At 43.4% G+C, this 20,420-nt stretch overlaps 2 protein-coding genes across 21 annotated transcripts in view; both read right to left on the reverse strand.

The window, feature by feature from the left end:
- Positions 1-20,420, reverse strand: part of LOC141777804 (uncharacterized) — a 38,080-nt gene that overhangs the window by 4,700 nt on the left and 12,960 nt on the right. For 4 of the 19 annotated variants that reach the window (XM_074652381.1, XM_074652379.1, XM_074652374.1 and 1 more), the window contains exons 3-9: positions 18,026-18,070; positions 15,777-15,845; positions 5,213-5,290; positions 3,876-3,956; positions 3,271-3,362; positions 2,668-3,033; positions 769-1,207 (exon numbers count right to left, since the gene is read on the reverse strand). In XM_074652381.1, coding sequence (XP_074508482.1) covers positions 769-1,207; positions 2,668-3,033; positions 3,271-3,362; positions 3,876-3,956; positions 5,213-5,290; positions 15,777-15,845; positions 18,026-18,070 — 1,170 coding nt within the window. The remainder of the gene's footprint in view (positions 1-768; positions 1,208-2,667; positions 3,034-3,270; positions 3,363-3,875; positions 3,957-5,212; positions 5,291-15,776; positions 15,846-18,025; positions 18,071-20,420) is intronic. The other 15 variants (XM_074652386.1, XM_074652385.1, XM_074652380.1 and 12 more) reach the window with 12 other exon arrangements.
- LOC141777806 (uncharacterized) lies at positions 5,861-11,704 on the reverse strand. 2 transcript variants are annotated; one of them, XM_074652394.1, is made up of 4 exons: positions 9,243-11,704; positions 8,885-8,992; positions 7,652-7,693; positions 5,861-7,159 (listed from the first exon to the last, which is right to left on the reverse strand). In XM_074652394.1, exons 2-4 carry the CDS (start codon positions 8,967-8,969, stop codon positions 6,648-6,650), a joined length of 639 nt encoding a protein of 212 aa, XP_074508495.1. In that variant the 5' UTR covers positions 8,970-8,992; positions 9,243-11,704; the 3' UTR covers positions 5,861-6,647. The 2 variants fall into 2 exon arrangements, with proteins under 2 accessions (XP_074508495.1, XP_074508494.1); XM_074652393.1 differs by having other exon boundaries at positions 8,885-11,704.

A 20,420-nucleotide genomic window follows, 5' to 3' on the forward strand; every position in this document is an offset into this window, starting at 1 on the left:
CTTGTAGGGCTGTCAACAAATATTCTAAATTCTAATATAGATTTGAACATTAAATAAAACAGACATTTGAATATGAAAATTAATATTCAATTGTGAAAACAAGCAGGTCTACCGCGGCTGTCTGCCTTGAGCGCACTGAATGCATCGCAGGCGGGAGTCACACAACGTCTCTTCCATCAAGTGAAAATGAAATGTAACGATAGGTGAAGATGAACGAGGAATAATTCACAACAACTGTCATGATGGAGAGAAGTCGGGCGCAGAGAGAGACACCGTGTCCTAACAGCTAACGCTACGTTATGTCATGTAGACACACCACGGACCCATCAGCTGTGAGCTCCAGATCAGGGACCAAGGAAAAGATGTGGGAGTAGTACTGGATATCTTCTGACAGTTGTACTTTTTAAACAGGAAACACATTTCATATTGTGATATTTACTGGAATTGACTTACATTATAGCCAACAGCCAGTAGGAAACTTTCAGACGACCTCCCTCCAGCCAGCTGCCAGCTAATTTAGGGTTTGAACAAATATATGGTCTATAGGCGACTGGCTGAGTACATGGCCGTTGTTTCTTATTTAGCTGATTTAATGGCATGCCTCTGAAGAGGGAGAGCCACTCATCTGCTCAGCGGGCACAGAGGGAGCCAGCATATCTTTACATCTGAGATATTCAAATAGATCAAACCTGTGATTTTTTAGAATGAATATTCAAACGTGGACAGCCCTACCACCTCGTCTTTTTACGTCTATGCTTTCCTCTTTACCTGGTACTGTTTGCTCCTCCACTACCACTTCTTCAGGAGTTGCCTCTGTGTCTGCGGCCTCCTCCGGTGCCTCTTCTGTTGGGGCTGCGTCCTCTTCTACAGCCGACTCCTCCTCAGTTTCTTCTGTTGGGGCTGCGTCCTCTTCAGCAGGTTCCTCTGAAGGCGCTGACTCCTGTTCTACAGTTTCTTCTGTTGGAGCTTCCTCCTCTTCAGTGGGCTCCTCAGCAGGTTCCTCTAAAGGAGCTGCCTCTTCCTCCATCTCCTCGACAGCTTCTTCTGTGGGAGTGCTCTCTTCCTCTAAAGTGTCAACGTCTGATGCCACCTCTTCAGCAGCAGCCTCCTCCTCGGTCTCCTCAGCCGCAGCAGGTTCCTCCTCTTCCACGGCCTCCTCTTCAGGCTGATCTGCCATTATCTCTGCGACCTCCTCAACTGGAACAGCCTGAATCAAGCAACATGATCACAGGTTAGAAATAGGTATGGCTTTAAACGTTTTTATTAGCTGTTAAAACTTCTATACATATATTTGACAAAACCAGAGGAAAACGTTTTGTGTGATTATGTGATCAGAAAGTCGGCCATGACGGCACCTTCTGGTGCTGAATGATAGTTGGACATTATCATTGTTAAAAAGTGAAGGTCCAGCAGGTCGTGATCACAGCTACAACCTGGGACACATCTGTACAGGCCTGCTCAAGGAATACTTTAGCCCAGCAACGTGCAGCTCCATTGGCATTTGCCAGAGAACACCAGAAGTGGCAGGTCCGCCATTGGCGCCCCGTTCTCTTCACAGATGAGAGCAGGTTCACATTGAGCACATGTGACCGGTGTGAAAGAGTCTGGAGACGCTGTGGTGAACGTTATGCTGCCTGTAACATCATCCAGCATGACCGCTTTGGTGCTGGGTCAGTGATGGTCTGGGGAGGCATACTGCCAACGGTTCCCTGACTGCTGTTAGGTACCGGGATGAAATCCTCAGAGCGATTGTCAGACTTTACGCTGGTGCAGTGGGCCCTGGGTTCCTCCTGGTGCAGTGGGCCCTGGGTTCCTCCTGGTGCAGTGGGCCCTGGGTTCCTCCTGGTGCAGCGGGCCCTGGGTTCCTCCTGGTGCAGCGGGCCCCGGGTTCCTCCTGGTGCAGCGAGCCCTGGGTTCCTCCTGGTGCAGCGGGCCCCGGGCCCCGGGTTCCTCCTGGTGCAGCGGGCCCCGGGCCCCGGGTTCCTCCTGGTGCAGTGGACCCCGGGTTCCTCCTGGTGCAGTGGGCCCCGGGTTCCTCCTGGTGCAGTGGGCCCCGGGTTCCTCCTGGTGCAGTGGGCCCCGGGTTCCTCCTGGTGCAGTGGGCCCCGGGTTCCTCCTGTTGCAGGACAATGCCCGGCCTCATGTGGCCAGAGTGTGTAGGCAGATCCTGGATGACGAAGGCATCGATGCCATTGACTGGCCCTCACGTTCCCCTGACCTCAATCCAACTGACCACCTACGGGACGTTATGTATCGGTGCATCCGACGCCGCTAAGTACCGCCACAGACTGTCCAGGAGTTCACTGATGCCCTGATCCAGGTCTGGGAGGAGGTCCCCCAGGACACCATTCGGTGACTCATCAGGAGCATGCCCAGATGTTGTGGGAGTGTATACAGACAGGCGGGGGCCGTACCCACTACTGATTCCCATGATGAGCTGGATCAGCCTGATTTACATTCTTTACTTTGAGGGTGTGGTTTTGAATCCAGCCCTCAGTGGTTGATGATTTTGGTTTCCATTGATTGTCGTTACGTCATTTTGTTCTCTGCCTTTATCCCACCAAACATCAAGATGAAGACATTCCAGTTTGCCAGTGGCGCACAGTCTATATGAAATCACTATGCAATTATGATGCAACACACAATAACTCAAATTACATACAGTACCTCCTCCTCCACTGCAGGAGCCGCCTCCTCCTCCTCCTCCTCCTCTTCCACTGCAGGAGCTGCCTCCTCCTCTTCCTCTTCCTCTTCCACTGCAGGAGCCTCTTCCTCTTCCACTGCAGGAGCCTCCTCCTCCTCCTCCTCCTCCTCCACTGCAGGAGCCTCCTCCTCTTCCTCCACTGCAAGAGCCTCCTCCTCTTCCTCCACTGCAAGAGCCTCCTCCTCTTCCTCCACTGCAGGAACCTCCTCCTCTTCCTCCACTGCAGGAACCTCCTCCTCTTCCTCCACTGCAGGAACCTCCTCCTCCTCCACTGCAGGAGCCGCCTCCTCTTCCTCCTCCTCCAGCACCTCTGGATCCTCCTCAATCACCTGAAAAGGAATACACCGCACAAATGTCATCAACAGGTTCACACTTGTGTTTATGCAAGTAATGTAAGTATCAAGCTACTATACTATGTAACAGTATAATATAGAGTTACAACTGATTCCCTTAAAGGGTTTCACTAACTATACTGTGTATGTGTACATTTGATTGTTCAACTCTCAGCAGAGAACTTTTTGAAAAGAATTGGCTGTTTTATAATGACCAACCAGGCCTGTACCAACCTCAGGAGTCTCCACAGGTTCTGGTTCAGCCTCGGGCTCGGCCTCGGGCTCAGGTTCAGGTTCAGACTCGGCTGCTACCTCAGGTTCAGGCTCTAGGGGGAGAAGCAGAGAGTTGTACAGATTCTGTGTCACACACACAGACCACAGCTTGGCAAAGTGTGTTTGCGGGGTCCATCCTGCAGGAGGCAGTTCAGGCCCAGCCTTGTACTGGGGACAGTCCTGTTGGTGTCAACGTGGGACATCTTCAATGCAGAAGTGAAACTAATGTTAGCCCCATACCACACCTGGACTTCCATCATCAGGTAATCAGTGGGGTATTAAGTGTTCTCAAAGATGACACGGCAGAACTAGACAGCATTCATTACGTACAATATCATCGAGGCACTCCAAAGAACTCAACGGTGTTGAGAAGGAAATGATTACATTTAATGAGGATATGACTGTAAATATGTAGTGCTGCTAGACAGCGCAGGTTTTCATAATAGTGCAGAGATGCTCCTAGCTATCCTGTAGTGGAACTAGACATGTATTAACCATCTGCCTGCATTGATGAAGGACATGATTTACAGCACTATTGTCACATGAAGACATTCCTACTCAGGTACCTGGTGGTGGTGCAGAAGTGTCCTCGGCTACGGCAGCTTCAATCACATCCTCCACATAAACAGGTTCAGGCTCAAAAACAGCTGAGGAGAGAGGGGGGTGGGGGAGGGTCATGTGATTATGTGGCAGAATGAGTAGGCAGGGACAGATCAGAAATGCTAATGGTTTCCATTTTTTCATTCAAAAAGCAAGCAGATGATGAAAATAAGCAGCTGGACTCTGAGGACTCATCAGTATGTTAGGTGGTCCACTGCCAAGCGTATAATAAATAAAATATATAATAAGCATAAGTATTTCAATAAGATAGGAATATCCTTCATTCATTCACACAGCAGCAGAATGAGCTTCAGCTTTGTGTTGCTTTTATTTCTGTTTCAATTTCTCTAATTAAATCGAATTCATTGTCCACCTATCAAACATTAGCCAAAATGACCTTTGACTTGTCAAACACACATGTACCTTATAACATTATTAAGACCTTGATGACATGCTGGTCACTTTTCAAAGAGTGGATCCATTCATGTTTAGTGCATTTCCTCCTAGGACTCTTTGGCAGAGGGTATACTGTATATGAGGGAGCACGTCTGCTAAAAGGGCCTCTTCAGTACAACTGCTGAGCGGAGTCCAGCTTCATTTTGGTTCATTTTTGCCAACACTGCATTTCTCTATCTGGTTAGCATCTTTTCCATCAATCCCACCTGCAAGTTTGCTAAAAGTTTTAATATAACAAAGTATAAAACTGCCAAGAACCAGCAGAAAATGGAATGAAATGGTCTTTTTACATGATTTAATCCCAGCTCATGTTGGTGCCCTTTTCATTGAATATCTATGTATGCTACTGCAAATCAGTGACAACATTTAAATATGCTTTAAAAAGTCTAAAAACTGTCTCTACATGATATTTAAATTAAGTTGTTACTCTGAACAAAACATGCTATTCACAGATGAATAGACGACTCAAACAGGTCTGACCTGACTGATTTGATCATCTCTACAGTCAGTCTCAACTCATTTATCATCACATATTTACAGTGGTGAGATTATTCATTGCTATACATAGACACAGGCAAATGTCCCCAACTGAGTAGAACTATAAAGATGTTAAACTACAGTACATCTTTTCACTTTTTATACAATTACACATTTAAACAACTTCTTGATGTCATTCTCAAAATAAGCCAAAATGTAAGACCACTCAGGTTCTATTCCACCCAATGAGATGGACGGTGCTGCCGTACGCTCTCCGATAACAAGCCCAATAAACAGTGGGAATGTGTCACCATCCAACAGCGGTGTTGCCTCTCCAATCATTGTCTACCAGTGAGTGAGTGAGTGGTACCTTCTGGTTCAGCCGTCTCCACCGGGGCAGCGGCCTCTTCATGACGGGAGGTGACCACAACAGCCTTCTCTTTCAGCCCTACATGAGATGAATGCACATGTTGCTGACAGGTATCATACAGTATGTGTACATTATAGACAGGATATGTACGTGTGTACACAGAGTCCTGGATCATACTGAAAAATATCAGCCCATATTTAATGACTGGCCACATTAATGGACGTGCTACACACATGTACGTATGAAGAGGATACAATACATAAAGATAGTTGACAATGGGGCGTGATCATGTAGGTGATCGTACAGCAATTTGTGCAGCAAATAAGGTTGTCATATCCACTGAGTAAGGCATAGGGTTTCTTTTGCTGACTGACGGAGCTTTTCTGGATATCTCAAACACAATATTGTCATAAGGATTCATCATTTGTGTTACATTTTCAAATGAATGGTCACTAATGCAATGTGCTGGAAATTAATTAGTTTTATCCCAAGAGAAGTAACCTTTAAAAAACAGTGCAAGTCTAAACTGGATGTTTCCTGAGTTCATAAAGAGTCACAGTATGATCTCCATCTCTGTTCTTCTTCCCAGCATGCATCCTGGTGGAACCACACACACAGACAATTGGCTTTCACATTGAAAAGAGGCACTAACGGGGATCCAGAAACTTTATTGACACATTTATGATAGAACACAAATCTCCCTAAATTGATAAAAACTCACATCACTATTATTAATAGACATTTTTTTCAATGTAATCAAATCTAGACATGAACACGACATCACACTGGGTATCACCACTCCAGTATCTTTCAGTGCTTGTTCCGACATCACTCCCATCCCTGCTCACTACTCAAACTGGCTCACACACACACACACACACCAAAGCATGGTTGTCGTTAGGCCTATTAACATCTACTTTGCTACAATACCTTTTCATTTGTGGGTTAACTGCACATTATTTTGTTTGAAGTTTGTGAAATAATATTCATTAAGTGATGAATTAGCTGAGGCGTGCTCCATGACTATGACTGAGGAGAGGATGGACCAGTTGGGAACTACTCCATCTAAACACAGGCCAAACAGGGCTGGGCATCATTTCAAATCTTTGAATTATAGTGCCGATAGAATACCTGAGTTTCTATGCAGAACTTTGAGAAGGATAAACATTTTTCTACAAATTCCTTTTTACCTTCTTTTGACAAAAGAAGCCAAACGTCTATCCTGTTGGGTTGAATGATGTCCAAACACACGCTAAACCGTTTCCAATGGAAACATGTTGATTTAAATCAGGAACTGAAGAAGAAGTAACAAGATTATGAATGGGGCTTTTTGATACCTGGGTGCAGCAGACACGTTTTGGTCAGAACCAAAATAATGTTCGATCCCCTGCCCTGAAGTTAAAACGGCTTCCTATGGGATGAAAATATTCTAACTTCATTTCCTGCCTCTTCTGTCAGATTTCTCAGCTTTGTTTCTCTTTCGTCTTTCTTTGGCAGACTCTTTCCCTCTCCCCTTGTCTTCCTCCTGTTCCTTCTTTCCCTCCCCCTTTACCTTTTTCTCTGACTTCTCCTCTTTCTCCACTCCTTTCTGGGATTTCTTCTCCCCTTCCTTCTCCTCCTTGCTCTCCTCTTCCTTTTCCTTTTCCTCATCCAGTTGTTTTGCTTTTTCTTTCCTTAGTTTCTTCAGAGCCTTCTCCATCTCTTCTTTTTCTATTTTCTCCTCTTCCTCTTGCAGCCTGGTGGCTACTCTTTCCTTCACTCTGGCTGTTATTTCCTTTCTCCCTAGCTCCAGCTCCTTCTCCTCCTCCTCTTTGGCCAGGAGCAGTCTGACCTCAGCCAGAGCCAGCTTGGCGAGCTTCTTGGCCTCCACACGTTCGTGGATGATGGCCAGCTGCTGCTTTAGAGCCTCCCGAAGCTTCCAGCCCACATCCTTGGTTGGAGAGGTTTCTGGGATGGATGAGCAACAACACTGTTTGGTGTTTCACCTCTTAAAATGAGTTTTTATAGGACAAAGACCATGCTCAAATTCACTCTGTTATTGGACATCGCCACACATCAGGGTGCATGTCAGGATGAACTCGAACCATAGACCGGTTCCATGCCATACTCCTCTCACTTTCTCCTGCAAGCAGTGTGTAAACCACACTGCCGTTATACTCCGTTTAAACTGGTGTGAAACAGTATTAAACTGATTTACACCACTTTCTTAAAACATAAATGACCTACATGAAACTACTCAAGTTAAACACAGCAGCATTTAGATAGCTATTTAAATCACCGCAAATCAACCCTTTCAATGCAGGTTAATAACTCGTTCATAAAAACAAACTCAGCAGGATTTAAAATCACAATGAGTTGTGAGTAGATGAAACTTCATCCATTAGTCTGGCTCACACTGCAACATCACACCGCTTCATGCATGTGGCTGCATGACGATACCTTTCTTTGCTCCTCTCCTGGCTGCATCTCCAGGTTTCTCATCTGATTATTGCACACAAACAAGGCAAGAGTTACAACACGGGGTTCTTTTACAGGTTATACCTTTGTCGTTGTTACACACCATGAAGCGGTCAGTCCATGAACACAACTGTTCATCATTCCTACGGTCCAATGCCAGTTGCACTTTATGCACAAGCCATTTACACAGCTCCAAATACTATCAAGTCCACTAGAAATACTGCATGAAGCCACTCTCAGCCTCACGCTGCAGCAAACCACACTGACTGACTGTAGCAGAGGCACTGTTGCTGTATAAACTAAGCCTGGCTTTACATTGAGAGACAAAACTCAAGTCCAGCTGTGCAGAATCTGACTTAAGCCTGGTGTAGGCAGCATTCACACCAAATCAGGCATTGCAGCGTTGCAGCGTTAAAGCACAGGGTGGTGTGGTGTCACTTAACGGACCATTAACGTCTCCGGTTCCCTCATGGCTGGGTTGTATAGCTCTGGAATACCGCTTACGTGACGTGAAGTTGCGTTTCTCCAAAAGTTGAGTCCGTTTCAACTTTTTGCTGCAGGCCCGCTGCGTATGTTTTTTTTCAGCATCCCTTCTAGCCCCCACCACCGCAGGTTAAACACACTACCCACACTCAAATGAACGGGAGGACTGGATTTATTTGGTGTGATTGCAGCCATAGACCTTTTTCACTGCAGACATCTGGACTCGTCATTGCAGGAAAAGCACAGTTGAAACATTTGTGGCTCAGTTCCATCAGGTGTCCCAGTAAGTCCCATGACAGTAAGCCAGCATGCACAATACCAGGACCCTGAACTAGTTCACCTGAATGAAATGCAGTCATTTTTACTGCTATCAATGAGAGCTGTGCTCAGTGTGAAAAAGGTCTATAGCACTCTGATAGATGATTGGAAGCCAAATTGTGAGACAACCTGAGGCTTGCAGAAAATAATGCTTTTGTCTCCACTGTCACACCCCCTTCTGCAGCAGCACACACACATCTACTTTGCAAGATTAAAAAAAGGGTACCCTTGGATGTAGTGGAGAACACACACATTTTCACCTCTATCAAATGATGACTGAAGTTGTAGGACAAATTAATTAACTATTTGCATACTGTACATTGAAAAATGTTTCAATGGTGATCACCACTGTTGTGTTCCCCATCACATCATGTTGTACATGTTCATATTGACAGGCCACAGCCAGCGGCGCACCTGAGCCCAGAGACACTGCTCTCATTCCTGCCAGATACTTAGTTCCTCTGGTGCCTGCTTTTTTCCTCTCTCTCCTCCTGAACATAGGCACTGGGAGTTCAGGTCGGACTGGGAACACACAGAGTAACAACACACAAAAGCATTATCCCCGACACTAGTTAGCCAGAGTAAATAGAATTAGTAAAAAAAAACATGAGGAATTTCACAATTATGCCATATGAGATCAAAATGACCATAAAAGGTCAATATTGCCACTAACAACTCAGTGGTGAATAGTAAACTGCTTTTTAAGTGGAGGACACTAGTCTGGATGAATGAAGCGTGTGGAGGCAGAGGCAGGAGGAGTGATGTGTGCTACCTCTGCGTCTAGTTCGTTTCCTCTCTTCATGCTCTCCAATCTGCTCAGCTGGTGTTTATATGAACACACACGCACACGGGGATGACAGAAGAAAGGATAGAACCATACCATACGAGCTCAATAGAAAATACTCATCCTATACCACATGCAAGCCAAGGCTAGAATAGGGCATGATTCACTGGTAGTTCTTTACTAATCTAATATGCATGCGCTCATTGAGAGCAATGAAAAACCGGAGTCAAATTCCTTGTATGTGCACACATACTGGGTCAATAAAGCCATTCTAATTCTCTTATGACAGTTTCCAACAATTCACCCCATGACCAGCATATACTAATAATACTTTATGCCACACAGCGGAGTAACGTTATAGCTCTTGCTGACAAAAACTACGTAGTAACTTGAACTGTAGCCACTGGAGTTACATGACCTGATTTGATGTTATAACAGCACACAACACCATATCTACAAGAGTCAGAGGCCACAGTTTTTTCAAAAGAGGGCATCTGATTTCATGTTAGCTTATGTCAGTATGTAAATAGAACCTCAGAAAAGTCTAAGTTTAGATAGCCAGAATAAAGTCGGGGTTTGCCAGAAACCGATTACAAAGCAGATATTGGATAGAAGTTGATGTCGACGCCAGGACAACTGGTAACAAAACCAGTATGGTAGAGTAGGACTGGGACTGGAGGCAGAGGGATTTTCAGGCTGACTGTACAAGAAGAGGGCTCTCTCACCAGTTACTCAAGTTACAGAGGGGTTATTCCTGATTCACAGCAACATTTCAGCCTCAAGACTTTGGGGAAAAAAAGTATTTTTAACATGCATTATTCTTTGTTTGTTATAAATAAGACCTTAATCTATAATTCAAGCCATTTGTTATGAATATTTGACACATTTTAAAGAATATATGAGGAAGTTATTCATGGGGACAGAAATGTTGCTGCATAACAGTAGCTATGGATTTATGCATGTCCTGTATCTTCCAGTAGCATCGTGTACATTCATTCTTCTAAAGAGTCCCAGCTAGACTCACCCCACAACAGAGCAGGAAGAGCCTGTTTCTAAATCAGGTGTCATCCATGCATTCATAACAGCCATCAAGTTCATGACATACCTGCTAACACATAAGAACACACCTTCTCTCACGTGCACAAAAAAAGAATACACCTTCTGTTGGTTTCAGCTGTCCAAGTAATCAATCAAACATCCCTGTTTCTACTGCAGTGCACTCATCTCTCATCGATAAGCCACAACACAAACACGCTGGAATGGCATGAATGGATTCTGCCGGTGCATAGTCACAAACCTGAGCCTGGGATTAAACAAGTTGGCTTCATGGCTGACAACTACTTAGGGTGGAAGACATTTGAAGCATGTTTTTTCACAGCAGACATTTTGACTTGTCATAGTAGGAAAAGCACAATCAAACATGAAATTGATATTATTTATATGTGTGCTTTTCCTCCTATGGCATGTCAAAATGTCTGCCATGAAAAAGGTCTATACAGTTATATACGGTGTGGCTGAGCAGAGGGATGACATAAGACAAACTACAACTCCTATAGAATACACAGGAACCTGAGGCATAGGACGCGTCAACTTGGCTCAATATATACTGACACATTAGAAAAGGCAATCCTACAAACCTTCAGTGCCATTCATACATGAGTTCAAGACCCTATTCCCACCTGGTATCAACATGCAATCTGTATGTGGATACATTACCTGGGTATTAGTATCTGATCAAGGCTGTGCTTTCTCACCTGGTGAGGTGTTCTCTTTATCTCGATGCATTCCGTACCCAGATCACATGTTAATACCAGGTAGAAATACAGTCCAAGACAAAACCAAGTGCCTTAAACTTGAGGTTTAAAAGAGAACAAATCCATGCTTATAGTCCCAGAATCCAGAGTAAATGTTGAGGATCAACATGTAGGGCATGCAGCAATAGGAAAAGTCAAAATGTCAGAGAAAGGGGCGACGGAGCAGCTGTCCGAGTGCAAATTATCTATGCATTTTGTCTTGTTTAGTCATGCTGGCTGTCTCCAACGGGTCTGTGCACAAAAATAATGCTAATAGATTCTAAAAAAAACATTTAAGAGAAGACTTCAAAAAGTGTTCCTGAGTATCACGTCCATATCCCAGCACAGGGATCAACATGATAGAAAACTCTTCAAAAGGTTTTCACCCTCCTGATACAAGAATTAAGTTGTATGTCAAGTTTGACAATATTTGGGGATTCCAGTAGGTGAAACCTGGGATGGGTGGGGCCTACAACACAAGGTGAGATATTCACATCCAAAGCTACTGGCTGGGTTCAGGTTCCAAAACCTGCCAAAGTCAGCAGAGAACATATTGTAGGAACAGTTTCCCAGACACTGTGGCTTGGGCTGTTGGATGCTGAGGCCCTTTGGTTGAAATCAAGTGCATTAGAGGATAACTGGGGTGCTGCAGTTGGCCTGAGGCTATTGGTTATGGAGGCCAACTATGACGATCTTCTGCCCCTGACTTCCATCATCATTCGCTCTTCTTTTTCTGAACCCTCCCTCATCCTCGTCCTCCTCGTCCTCCTCCTGTGCCTCTACGAGTCCTCCTGAGGCACTGTGCTCCTCCTCCTCCTCCAGGGACTCCAGGGGGTTTATCAGACCGTACAGGAAAGTGAAGAAACCGTTTAACCAATCAGAGCCGCCGCCCTCCACTTCTTCTAACCAATCCAGAACCTCGGATTCACCCTGATCATCGCCCTCACTGGTCAGGCCTACGCAAACAAGAGGTGGTGGTGGGGGGCATGGGTGGATGGAGGGTAAAGTTTGGCAGCACAACATGTGGAAGTGAGATGGAACAGTGTGGGGAAAGAAGTGGAAAAAACTAATGAAAAGGCAGCGAGAGAGAAAGGTGGAATCAAATGGAGAAAAGAGAGAAATGTAATGAAAGAGGGTTAAGAGCAGAGGAGGAAAGAGGGAAAGAAACAAGAGGAGAAGGTAAGAGAAGTTTTAAGCGTATGTTAGGCAGCGAGGGAACTACTAAGGCTTTATCATAAGCAGCTGGAGTCCTGATGTCTACACATGATCACCAACAAAATGTCTTTGTGCCAACTTGAGCAATCATTTCAAAATGCAGAGCAGTGATCCTGAACCTGGTTTTAGCGGAGTTCTCTGCACTGACCGGACCGTTCGGGTCACACTCCTGGCTGGTGGAGACAGCCTTAGAATAACAGACAAGAGTTAAAGCAGAGAAAAACTCAAGCTGGATTTCCATGTGGACACAGCCACATGCCAGTAAATACACATGCGCTATGGTGGAAAGCTAGAATCTGTCAGCAGACAGTGGGACATGCTCAACTGTTAACAGTATTCTGGTGATACTTAAGTTTCAAAGGGGTTAATTGTAAACTATTAAGGACAACTTCAGTATTCTTCAACCTGGACCCTATTTTTTGCATGTTTTTGTGTCTAATTTGGATCAAACGGCTTTGGGGACTCCATAAGAGGAACTGCCCACTGGGGACTCCCTAAGAACTACATACCTTCAAGAGCCTTTTTTTCCTATTTGCATTCACACCGCCAACAGGGACGCTGAAGGGACGTAGGCTGGCCGACACCGCACGAACGCATCTCCAGCTGGGAAATCGGTTAACGGGTAGTTCACTACGTTTCATAAGCTCTCTTAGTAATAGAACTCCAAAAACAACTCCATTACATGCAACAATCATATAAACAAAGCAAAATAGCCGTCACAAAAGTAACGTTTGCAATTTCAGTTTGAATCGGCTATCATTCTTCAGCTCAGTGGGTGTGCTTTGTGCTACTGGGTTGCCACCGACAGGCTCAGACTGTTATTAGAAGTGTCTGACAGCATTATGGAAAGAACCCTACAGAGAAATAAAACATTTCTCTGACCTTTCACTTCCTGTTTGTCATTGTGTCATGTGACTTGTTGCCAGAAGACAACGGTGGAAGCGTGAGTGAGAGTTGGAGTACAGAGAGCGTAGCTTAGTGGTATCTAAAAGATTTCCATTGTCATGGCTGAGTATTTAGAGGATTTCCACAATGTGGATGAGATGCAAGGTTTCAGAAGGAGACTTCTCAGAGCAAACGAACAGACGGGATCAAGTGAAAGGTCAGAGAAATGTTTTATTTCTCTGTAGGGTTCTTTCCATAATGCTGTCAGACACTTCTAATAACAGTCTGAGCCTGTCAGCGGCAACAACAACAACTTCTAGTGGACGTAAACTGACGGTGAGGAGTTGCCTCCAGCGATTACATTACAGCCCGTTTAGCTACTGCCGTCTCCAGCTTCAGAAAGTGTTGTTCCCATTAGTCACTTAGACACAGAAACATGGGAGAATAGGCTCCAGGCTGAAAAATACCAACATTACCCTTTAAGAGTGTGTTGAAAATGTTCCAATGATAAATCACTTTGCACTGCACAGCAACTTTTGTCAGCCATTACAGTGCAATTTGATACAGACAGCTCCTACGGTTCTATAAAAGGCAATGAAAGGATACTGAGCTTAAGAGAGACCAACTCCAACACACAATAAGAGTGAGACAAAGAAGACACAAAGGGGAGATTCAGAAAGGGATCATAAGAAAAGGGCGAGAGAAGTACAGCATATGCGTGTGAGCATGCACTAGAAATCCAGGAAGCAAACAGAAAGTTGAAGTTTTTAACAATTTGTTAAAGCCAATAGGTAGGGTAGGGTGGTTGCAGAGGCATGGATGATGGATTGCTAGTGGGAGAGTAAAGAACCACCTTTCTGAAGACGGATGAACTTTGGTGACAGATCAGACTGCCTAGAGCTTCATCTAAAGAACTGATAGTATGGAGCAAAAACGGTCACGTAAGAGCACTTGAGAACGGGAACATTTAAGCAAAGATTGCTGCGTGTAATGGCAGCATCCTAAATGCTTCTATTAACAGCAAAATGGTGAGTATTTTGAATATTAAAAAAACAGCAAAGAGTGTAGATTCACACATAGTACAAGTATGCCATCCAAAGATTGAGACGAGAACAAACTGTCTGCTTTTGATCCTCACCAGCCTCCATCTAAAAACGTGAACAAAGACAAACCCTAACTTGTGATTCTCGTGGCGGTCGAATTTCAGCCATTTTACTGGGTACTTAATATTAAGTGATACAAAAAATGTTTTCAGGTTCTCTGAGATTCTGCGAATGGCATCTTGTCATGCCAAGTTCAAAATCTTGAGTCTTCTGTTGGAATTAAGCCGTTGGCATACAGCTGTGGTCCAACATGTCAAAACTAGTGTACACTTTTCAGTAGGTTTGGGAGTTATAGAAACAAGATAGAAAAACAAAGACTTGAAGCTGATCTTGTATAAAACCATGCAACATGCAGCAGACATCACATGGGGAGTAACAGCACCGACGACAACTGGGAACTTTCTTATCAAGCTCCCAGCTGTCTTGAATGCTTTGAGCTTCACACAGAGGTGAGGAGGGCTGCACAATTAATCTTCAATCGATAATCAAAATCCCAATATGGCCTAGTGCAATTCTCAAGTTGCAGGAGGTGCAATATTTGTTAAAGGCAAATGTGTCAAAATACCATTTTAAATTAAATATTGTAGTGCTGCAGAGATGTCCTGGCTTTACACACCCTATTCTACAGACTTAAGAAAACATCTTTGTTTGGTACAGATCCCTGCAAAAATTACACCACAATCAGGTTCATGTTTTTCAATGAAAATGAGAATACTGACGTAAAAGTTAAAATCCCCTCTAATATTGCAAATCATATCGCAATTGCAATATCAGTCAAAATAATCGCAATTGGATATTTTTTTTTTTGTTAAGGTGGACCAGCTATTCTCCTTTAAGTGACAAGTTTTTCAACTTTTTTATTAATTATTAACATTTCTTTTAACCGTTTTAACCGATGGTGTTAATCGGTTAAAATGCTTAATGTCGGTTAACGATTAAACAGTTAATTATTAAAATCCCTAGTTCGGGTAAATTAAACCAACCTCTGATCCTGATGAACCTCACGAGTTCCATCCTTTAATAACAGGTTGTTTAACGAATGACATTAGTTCGTTATAGCCATACTACGAAGCAACTACCTTCTTTGGTAGAGGCCTAAGCCTCAGGGGTCTTAGACTAATTCAAACTTTCATACTCTTTAATGTGGGGACATTTTAGATTACAAACCAGTTATGAAAACACACAAACATTCACAGACGTACGTACTAAGGTCAGAAGTGTTTGGGGAGCTCAGCTTTTCATTGATGAGATTGCCTCTGTGGCAGCGGTCAGTCATGCAAAATAAACCCAAACTGCCATTGAATTAATGAATTAACAAACACAAAACACACTTTATCAGTGGCCTGCAGAAATGCTCAAACTCAAAACAAAGCAGTTCCAACTGCATCATGAGTGGGAAATCATGTCCCATGTCACCAATAAATGCAGAGGAGATTTCCAGATGTTGGGCACTGGAGACAGACACTGATAGTACACTAGACACACTACACTAAAATGAGTTGTAAATTAGAGATAAATCTACTTGCCTAGAAGAACTTTTGCATCCTCGACATCAAAATCACCATCGCCATCTGTATCGTATGCCACCAGTTTACCTACAGCAGTAACAAACACACAGTTGGACTTATTGTTGGTTCTCACAGGAACTACAAAGACACATTGATAACTGGACATTTACATGCATCATTCAACACAGACAGACACTTAAAGACATGGACCAAGCTTGTAGGAGACTGGCCACTGATTATCTTCGGTCTCTCATCATAGAGTTTTCAACTGTTCCTTCATAAAACAAGCTCATTGTGTCTGTGCTCTCCTTATTTAAAGTGGCAGTCCTGGTTGATTTTGAGTCTCTATTTGAATTGTTCTTAGAGTTTAGCAGTCTGGAGTCTCGTTGTTGATATAGGAGCTTCAAGTTTCCAGCCTTGTGTGCATAGTTCTATTTTTATACAATTGAGAAAAACTGTAATACAGCATTTTCTCAGGGAATATCAGCACAGGAACCCAGTTCATAATACTGCAATAATATAAATATTGCTAAACTTTCATCAGTGGGCCGTAGGCTCAATCACCATTGTGTTACCTCCTGCGGCCAAAGATGGTGACTTAACAGGCATCTATTTAAATGAAACTCTTCCAGATTGCCACTTTAAATGGGAAGGTTGGCAAAGGTTACAGTCAGCGTGAAGCTTGGTGGAGCTCTTTAAATGTGAGGGGATACGGGATACACTGAGTCTAGGAGGGGAAAACAGGAGATGGCAACAGTCAGGGCTTTTTAGCTAGAATTTCTATTACTAAAGAAGAAGAAACAACATGACCCTGTAGGAACACCGTTTGTTTTAGTGACATTAACAAACACTCACAGCTAGTTCACACTACACAGCTTTAGCCCAGATTTTCCCCATGGGTTGAGGGTAAACCTGGGGGAGGAGGGGTCTCCTGGAACAACAGGAACTTAGCCTACTGTATGTGCTGCATTTACAACAGAGCAAAGTTCCTGTTGCACCTAGAGCAGGGGTCAGCAACCTTTACTATCAAGTCATAACTTTACTAAAAAAAAAGAAAATAACACAAAACTACTACTTATACTTCCTACCATTACTACTATAAACTTCTGATTTTATTCTCATAATACGACTTATTTTCTCGTAAACCTATGACTTTATTCTCTAAAGCTCCAATTTATTTTTTTCCTCAATGTGGCCCTAATACACCGTCGTTCCATAGACCTTCAACAATGATGAATAAAAATGAAAATGTAAACACAAAACTGTTATTCATTTCCATTTTTATAAATCCACAGGGAGTTACTGGAGGGGCTAAATAGACGGATGTGGCGCCGGAGCCGCAGGTTGCTGACACCTCTCCTAGAGGAATAAAAGGTAAAAAAAGACGTGTGGAAACAGGCCATTTTATGAACACGTGCCGACAAAATCAGCAAAATGTCTCGTGCATGCCATCACGTCATTTACCGTGTATTTTTCATGCGTGTTTTCACGACAACGTAGTTTGGAGAACTCATCAGGGTGAAAGATCTTGTAGTGTGTGACCTCCTGTCTCTGTTCTGTCATATAGTGTGAAAACCACAACGACTAAAGACTCCTGATTACAAGACAGCTAGTTGAGTTGTGTGAACAGTACAGAGATCTGAACACTTTGAAAGTCGTATAGTGTGAACTAGGCTTTAGAGGAGCCTACCCCCCAAAAAGCTGTTGTGAACTCGTGTTCTAGGTTTAGGATGGTAGCATCAGCGCTGCCAGCTACAGAGTGAGTGAAGGACAGAATGGACAGGATGTCTGACAGAAGCCCTGGATCTAAACCAGCTGAGAAAAGGTTTGTTCCGGTGCAGCAGATTTGTTCCAGCTGAACAAGGAACACAACTTCCATCACTTTAACAAGGAGGATGACATGTTTACCATGACTTGTGCTAAATGATATCGATCCATTTCTTTAAACTGCATGACTTTTTTCTGTCTGTAATTTTACAAAAATAAAATGCAGACAGTTTACATTTGTATGACAGGCTTAGATGAAGAATACACTGACCCAGGTTCAACAACACTCAGGACCAGAGAACAATAAGGCCTGTGACTGACAGCTGTTAGTCTGACACATCTGGAACATTTATTGCCTTCATGTTTTTAGATTCAGGGCTCTGAGACAAGGGTGTGAGAGAGTGAGGGAAGTATCTGGAGAGCACAACAATAAAAGGCACAAGACACCACCCATTGATGTTAATACAGGCTGGAAGAGAAGTATGCATTGGGATTTTTACCTTGCAAGGCCTCAGACAGGTTAATTTGTAAGCCCTTAGCCTTGTCTGCATGCAAACACAAAACATAGATATTGGAACAATAGCTAGAATCAGAATTCACACATAAGTAATTGAGTACTACACATGTTCAACATCAGTCATTACAGGTGCAGATTAGTGACAGAGAGTATACTGTGATCAAAGGTAACAGACATGCATCTAACAGAACCAATCAGTAGTTGAGAGGTAGCTGCAGTAGAGACACTGCTCCACACCAATGACACAACAATGCTGTATGTTGTTCATGATATGGCACTGTAATAAATTGAACCATCTTACTGTTAACAAAAACACTTTACAATCAAATGTGACAAATGTTTTTTTTATTTATATATATAAATAAATAAATAAATGTACAGCTGAACAGTACACTACAAGATGTTTCTGAAAACATTTGAGGCCGGAAAAAAAAGCATTATAGTAACAGAATATTGATTCATATTTGATCAGCGCTGCCTAGTTTGACTGGAGTTCACGAGTGATTGACAGCTGCCTGATCCAGTAATAATGTGTTTGGTGATTTAAAGGTTAAATAGAGTAGATGTTAAATAGTAGACATCTGTTTGGATCTCGGCTCAACAGTGACTATATATATATATATATATATATATCAGCTACTTCAACAAATGTTTCAATTTAAACCCAGTCAGTGAAATGCTGTTAAAACCTGTTCAGACTATACGCAGCCTATTTAAAAAACTCTTTCCAACTCCGTTCTGCAGCTGCACCACCATCCTGCTCACTCACAGATATTAACACATCATATACAATATTAGAGGAATTCTGTTCCATCAGTGGGACCAGAGAGATCATATTCATTGATCCTACGCGTCTGAGCTTCATGCTGATCTTTACTGTTTAAACTGAGATTACACATTATGAGCAATAAACATGTTAGTGGAGCTGCTCTAACAGACTGACAGCTGTCTGTGTTCAGAGTCACAGTGTTATAAAGAAGAAGGACATGCAGAGGTTTGATTCTGAGCTGAGGGAGACTTGATGCCGTGTGATATTTGAATGTTCAAAGAAATGACTGACAACACATAAAAGAGTCACTTTAGACAGTCCAGAGTAACAAACTAATATCCAACCAGGATTTAGATTCTGACATACGGTCAACCTCTGACTGAATGAATGAGGAAATAAAGCTGCGTGTTTGGCTCTGTCAGAGGGAGGAGACAGAGAGAAACTCAGTTGGTTGAAGAAAACCTGCCAGCGAGAAGATTAGGTTCACAGAGTCAGTTACCATGGTAACTGACCCAGAGTTTAGCTCTCTCTCTGGAGCTGTAAACCCAGAGTGTCCCTCATCTCAGGGTTAACCAACTAAAAAGAGTTTTCACTAATTCAATGACGCCTTTTACGTGGGCAGCGCCGCGCTATGGGGGCACGACGCGGTTGGGTCGCACTAAGGACAGTCCGCCCCGGTGACACTTTGGCCACGGCCCCGGGAAGCACCTCACCCCGAGCCTTTCCAAGCCAACCTAGAGTCGGTGGCGGCGCACCGCCTCGTATGCGGGACTCCCCAGCCTGACGTGTCGCTCACACCCTCCAGCTGGCTGTTAACGAGGGTCTTTGGCTCAGAGAAGGACTCGCATCGGTACTCGGTATCGGTGAGTACCCAAATGTAAGTACTTGTACTTGGGCTGACAAAAAGTGGTATCGGTGCATCCCTAAAAACAACAGTTTAAACTGATAAATGCAGGAAGAACAGCTGGCAAAAAAATCACCGACTGTGTGAAACAGATTTAGGAGCAAATTAAAAAAAATGAAATAATAAATACGTTGAGTCGTGCGCTGACAGTCCTGAGACTGTATGCATTGCCGTGGTTACTTTGTTACCGGTACTTTTATGTAGACTGTGGCTGATTATAAGATAAGATAAGATATGAAAGTAAGCCTGCATACTGCTTTGAATTATTTTCTTATAAACTGGAAAAACAAAGTTCGGAAACTTGTGTTTGGTCGATTATTTTTCTGTTATTACAATGCTAATTGGCATTGTATTTTACATCGTTGGAAAGCCTGTTTATTTACCTTCGCAATGATGTCCAACTTGTAAGGATCATGCATTTGTGGGATGAGCAGCACAGCTGATTATGTGGGTAGCACCCAAGAAAAATTTGCCAAAATGCTCTGCCAATGGTAAACAGTGTATTCTCCTGTTGGTGTTGACTCTTGTTTTGAGTTGTTTGGTGGATTGGATGATTGAACTCTATCAGTAACAAGGAACAAACAAGACATATTGGCTATTTTACACTTTATTCATTTAATACACCGTCAGAAGCCTCAGTAGCGGTGGAAGATCCATATGCAGCCACACCAGCCTGGCACCTCCTCCTCATGCTGGTCACCAACC

Source organism: Sebastes fasciatus, chromosome 11 (assembly GCF_043250625.1).
Source record: "Sebastes fasciatus isolate fSebFas1 chromosome 11, fSebFas1.pri, whole genome shotgun sequence".
In the NCBI taxonomy this organism is placed as follows: Eukaryota; Metazoa; Chordata; class Actinopteri; order Perciformes; family Sebastidae; genus Sebastes; species Sebastes fasciatus.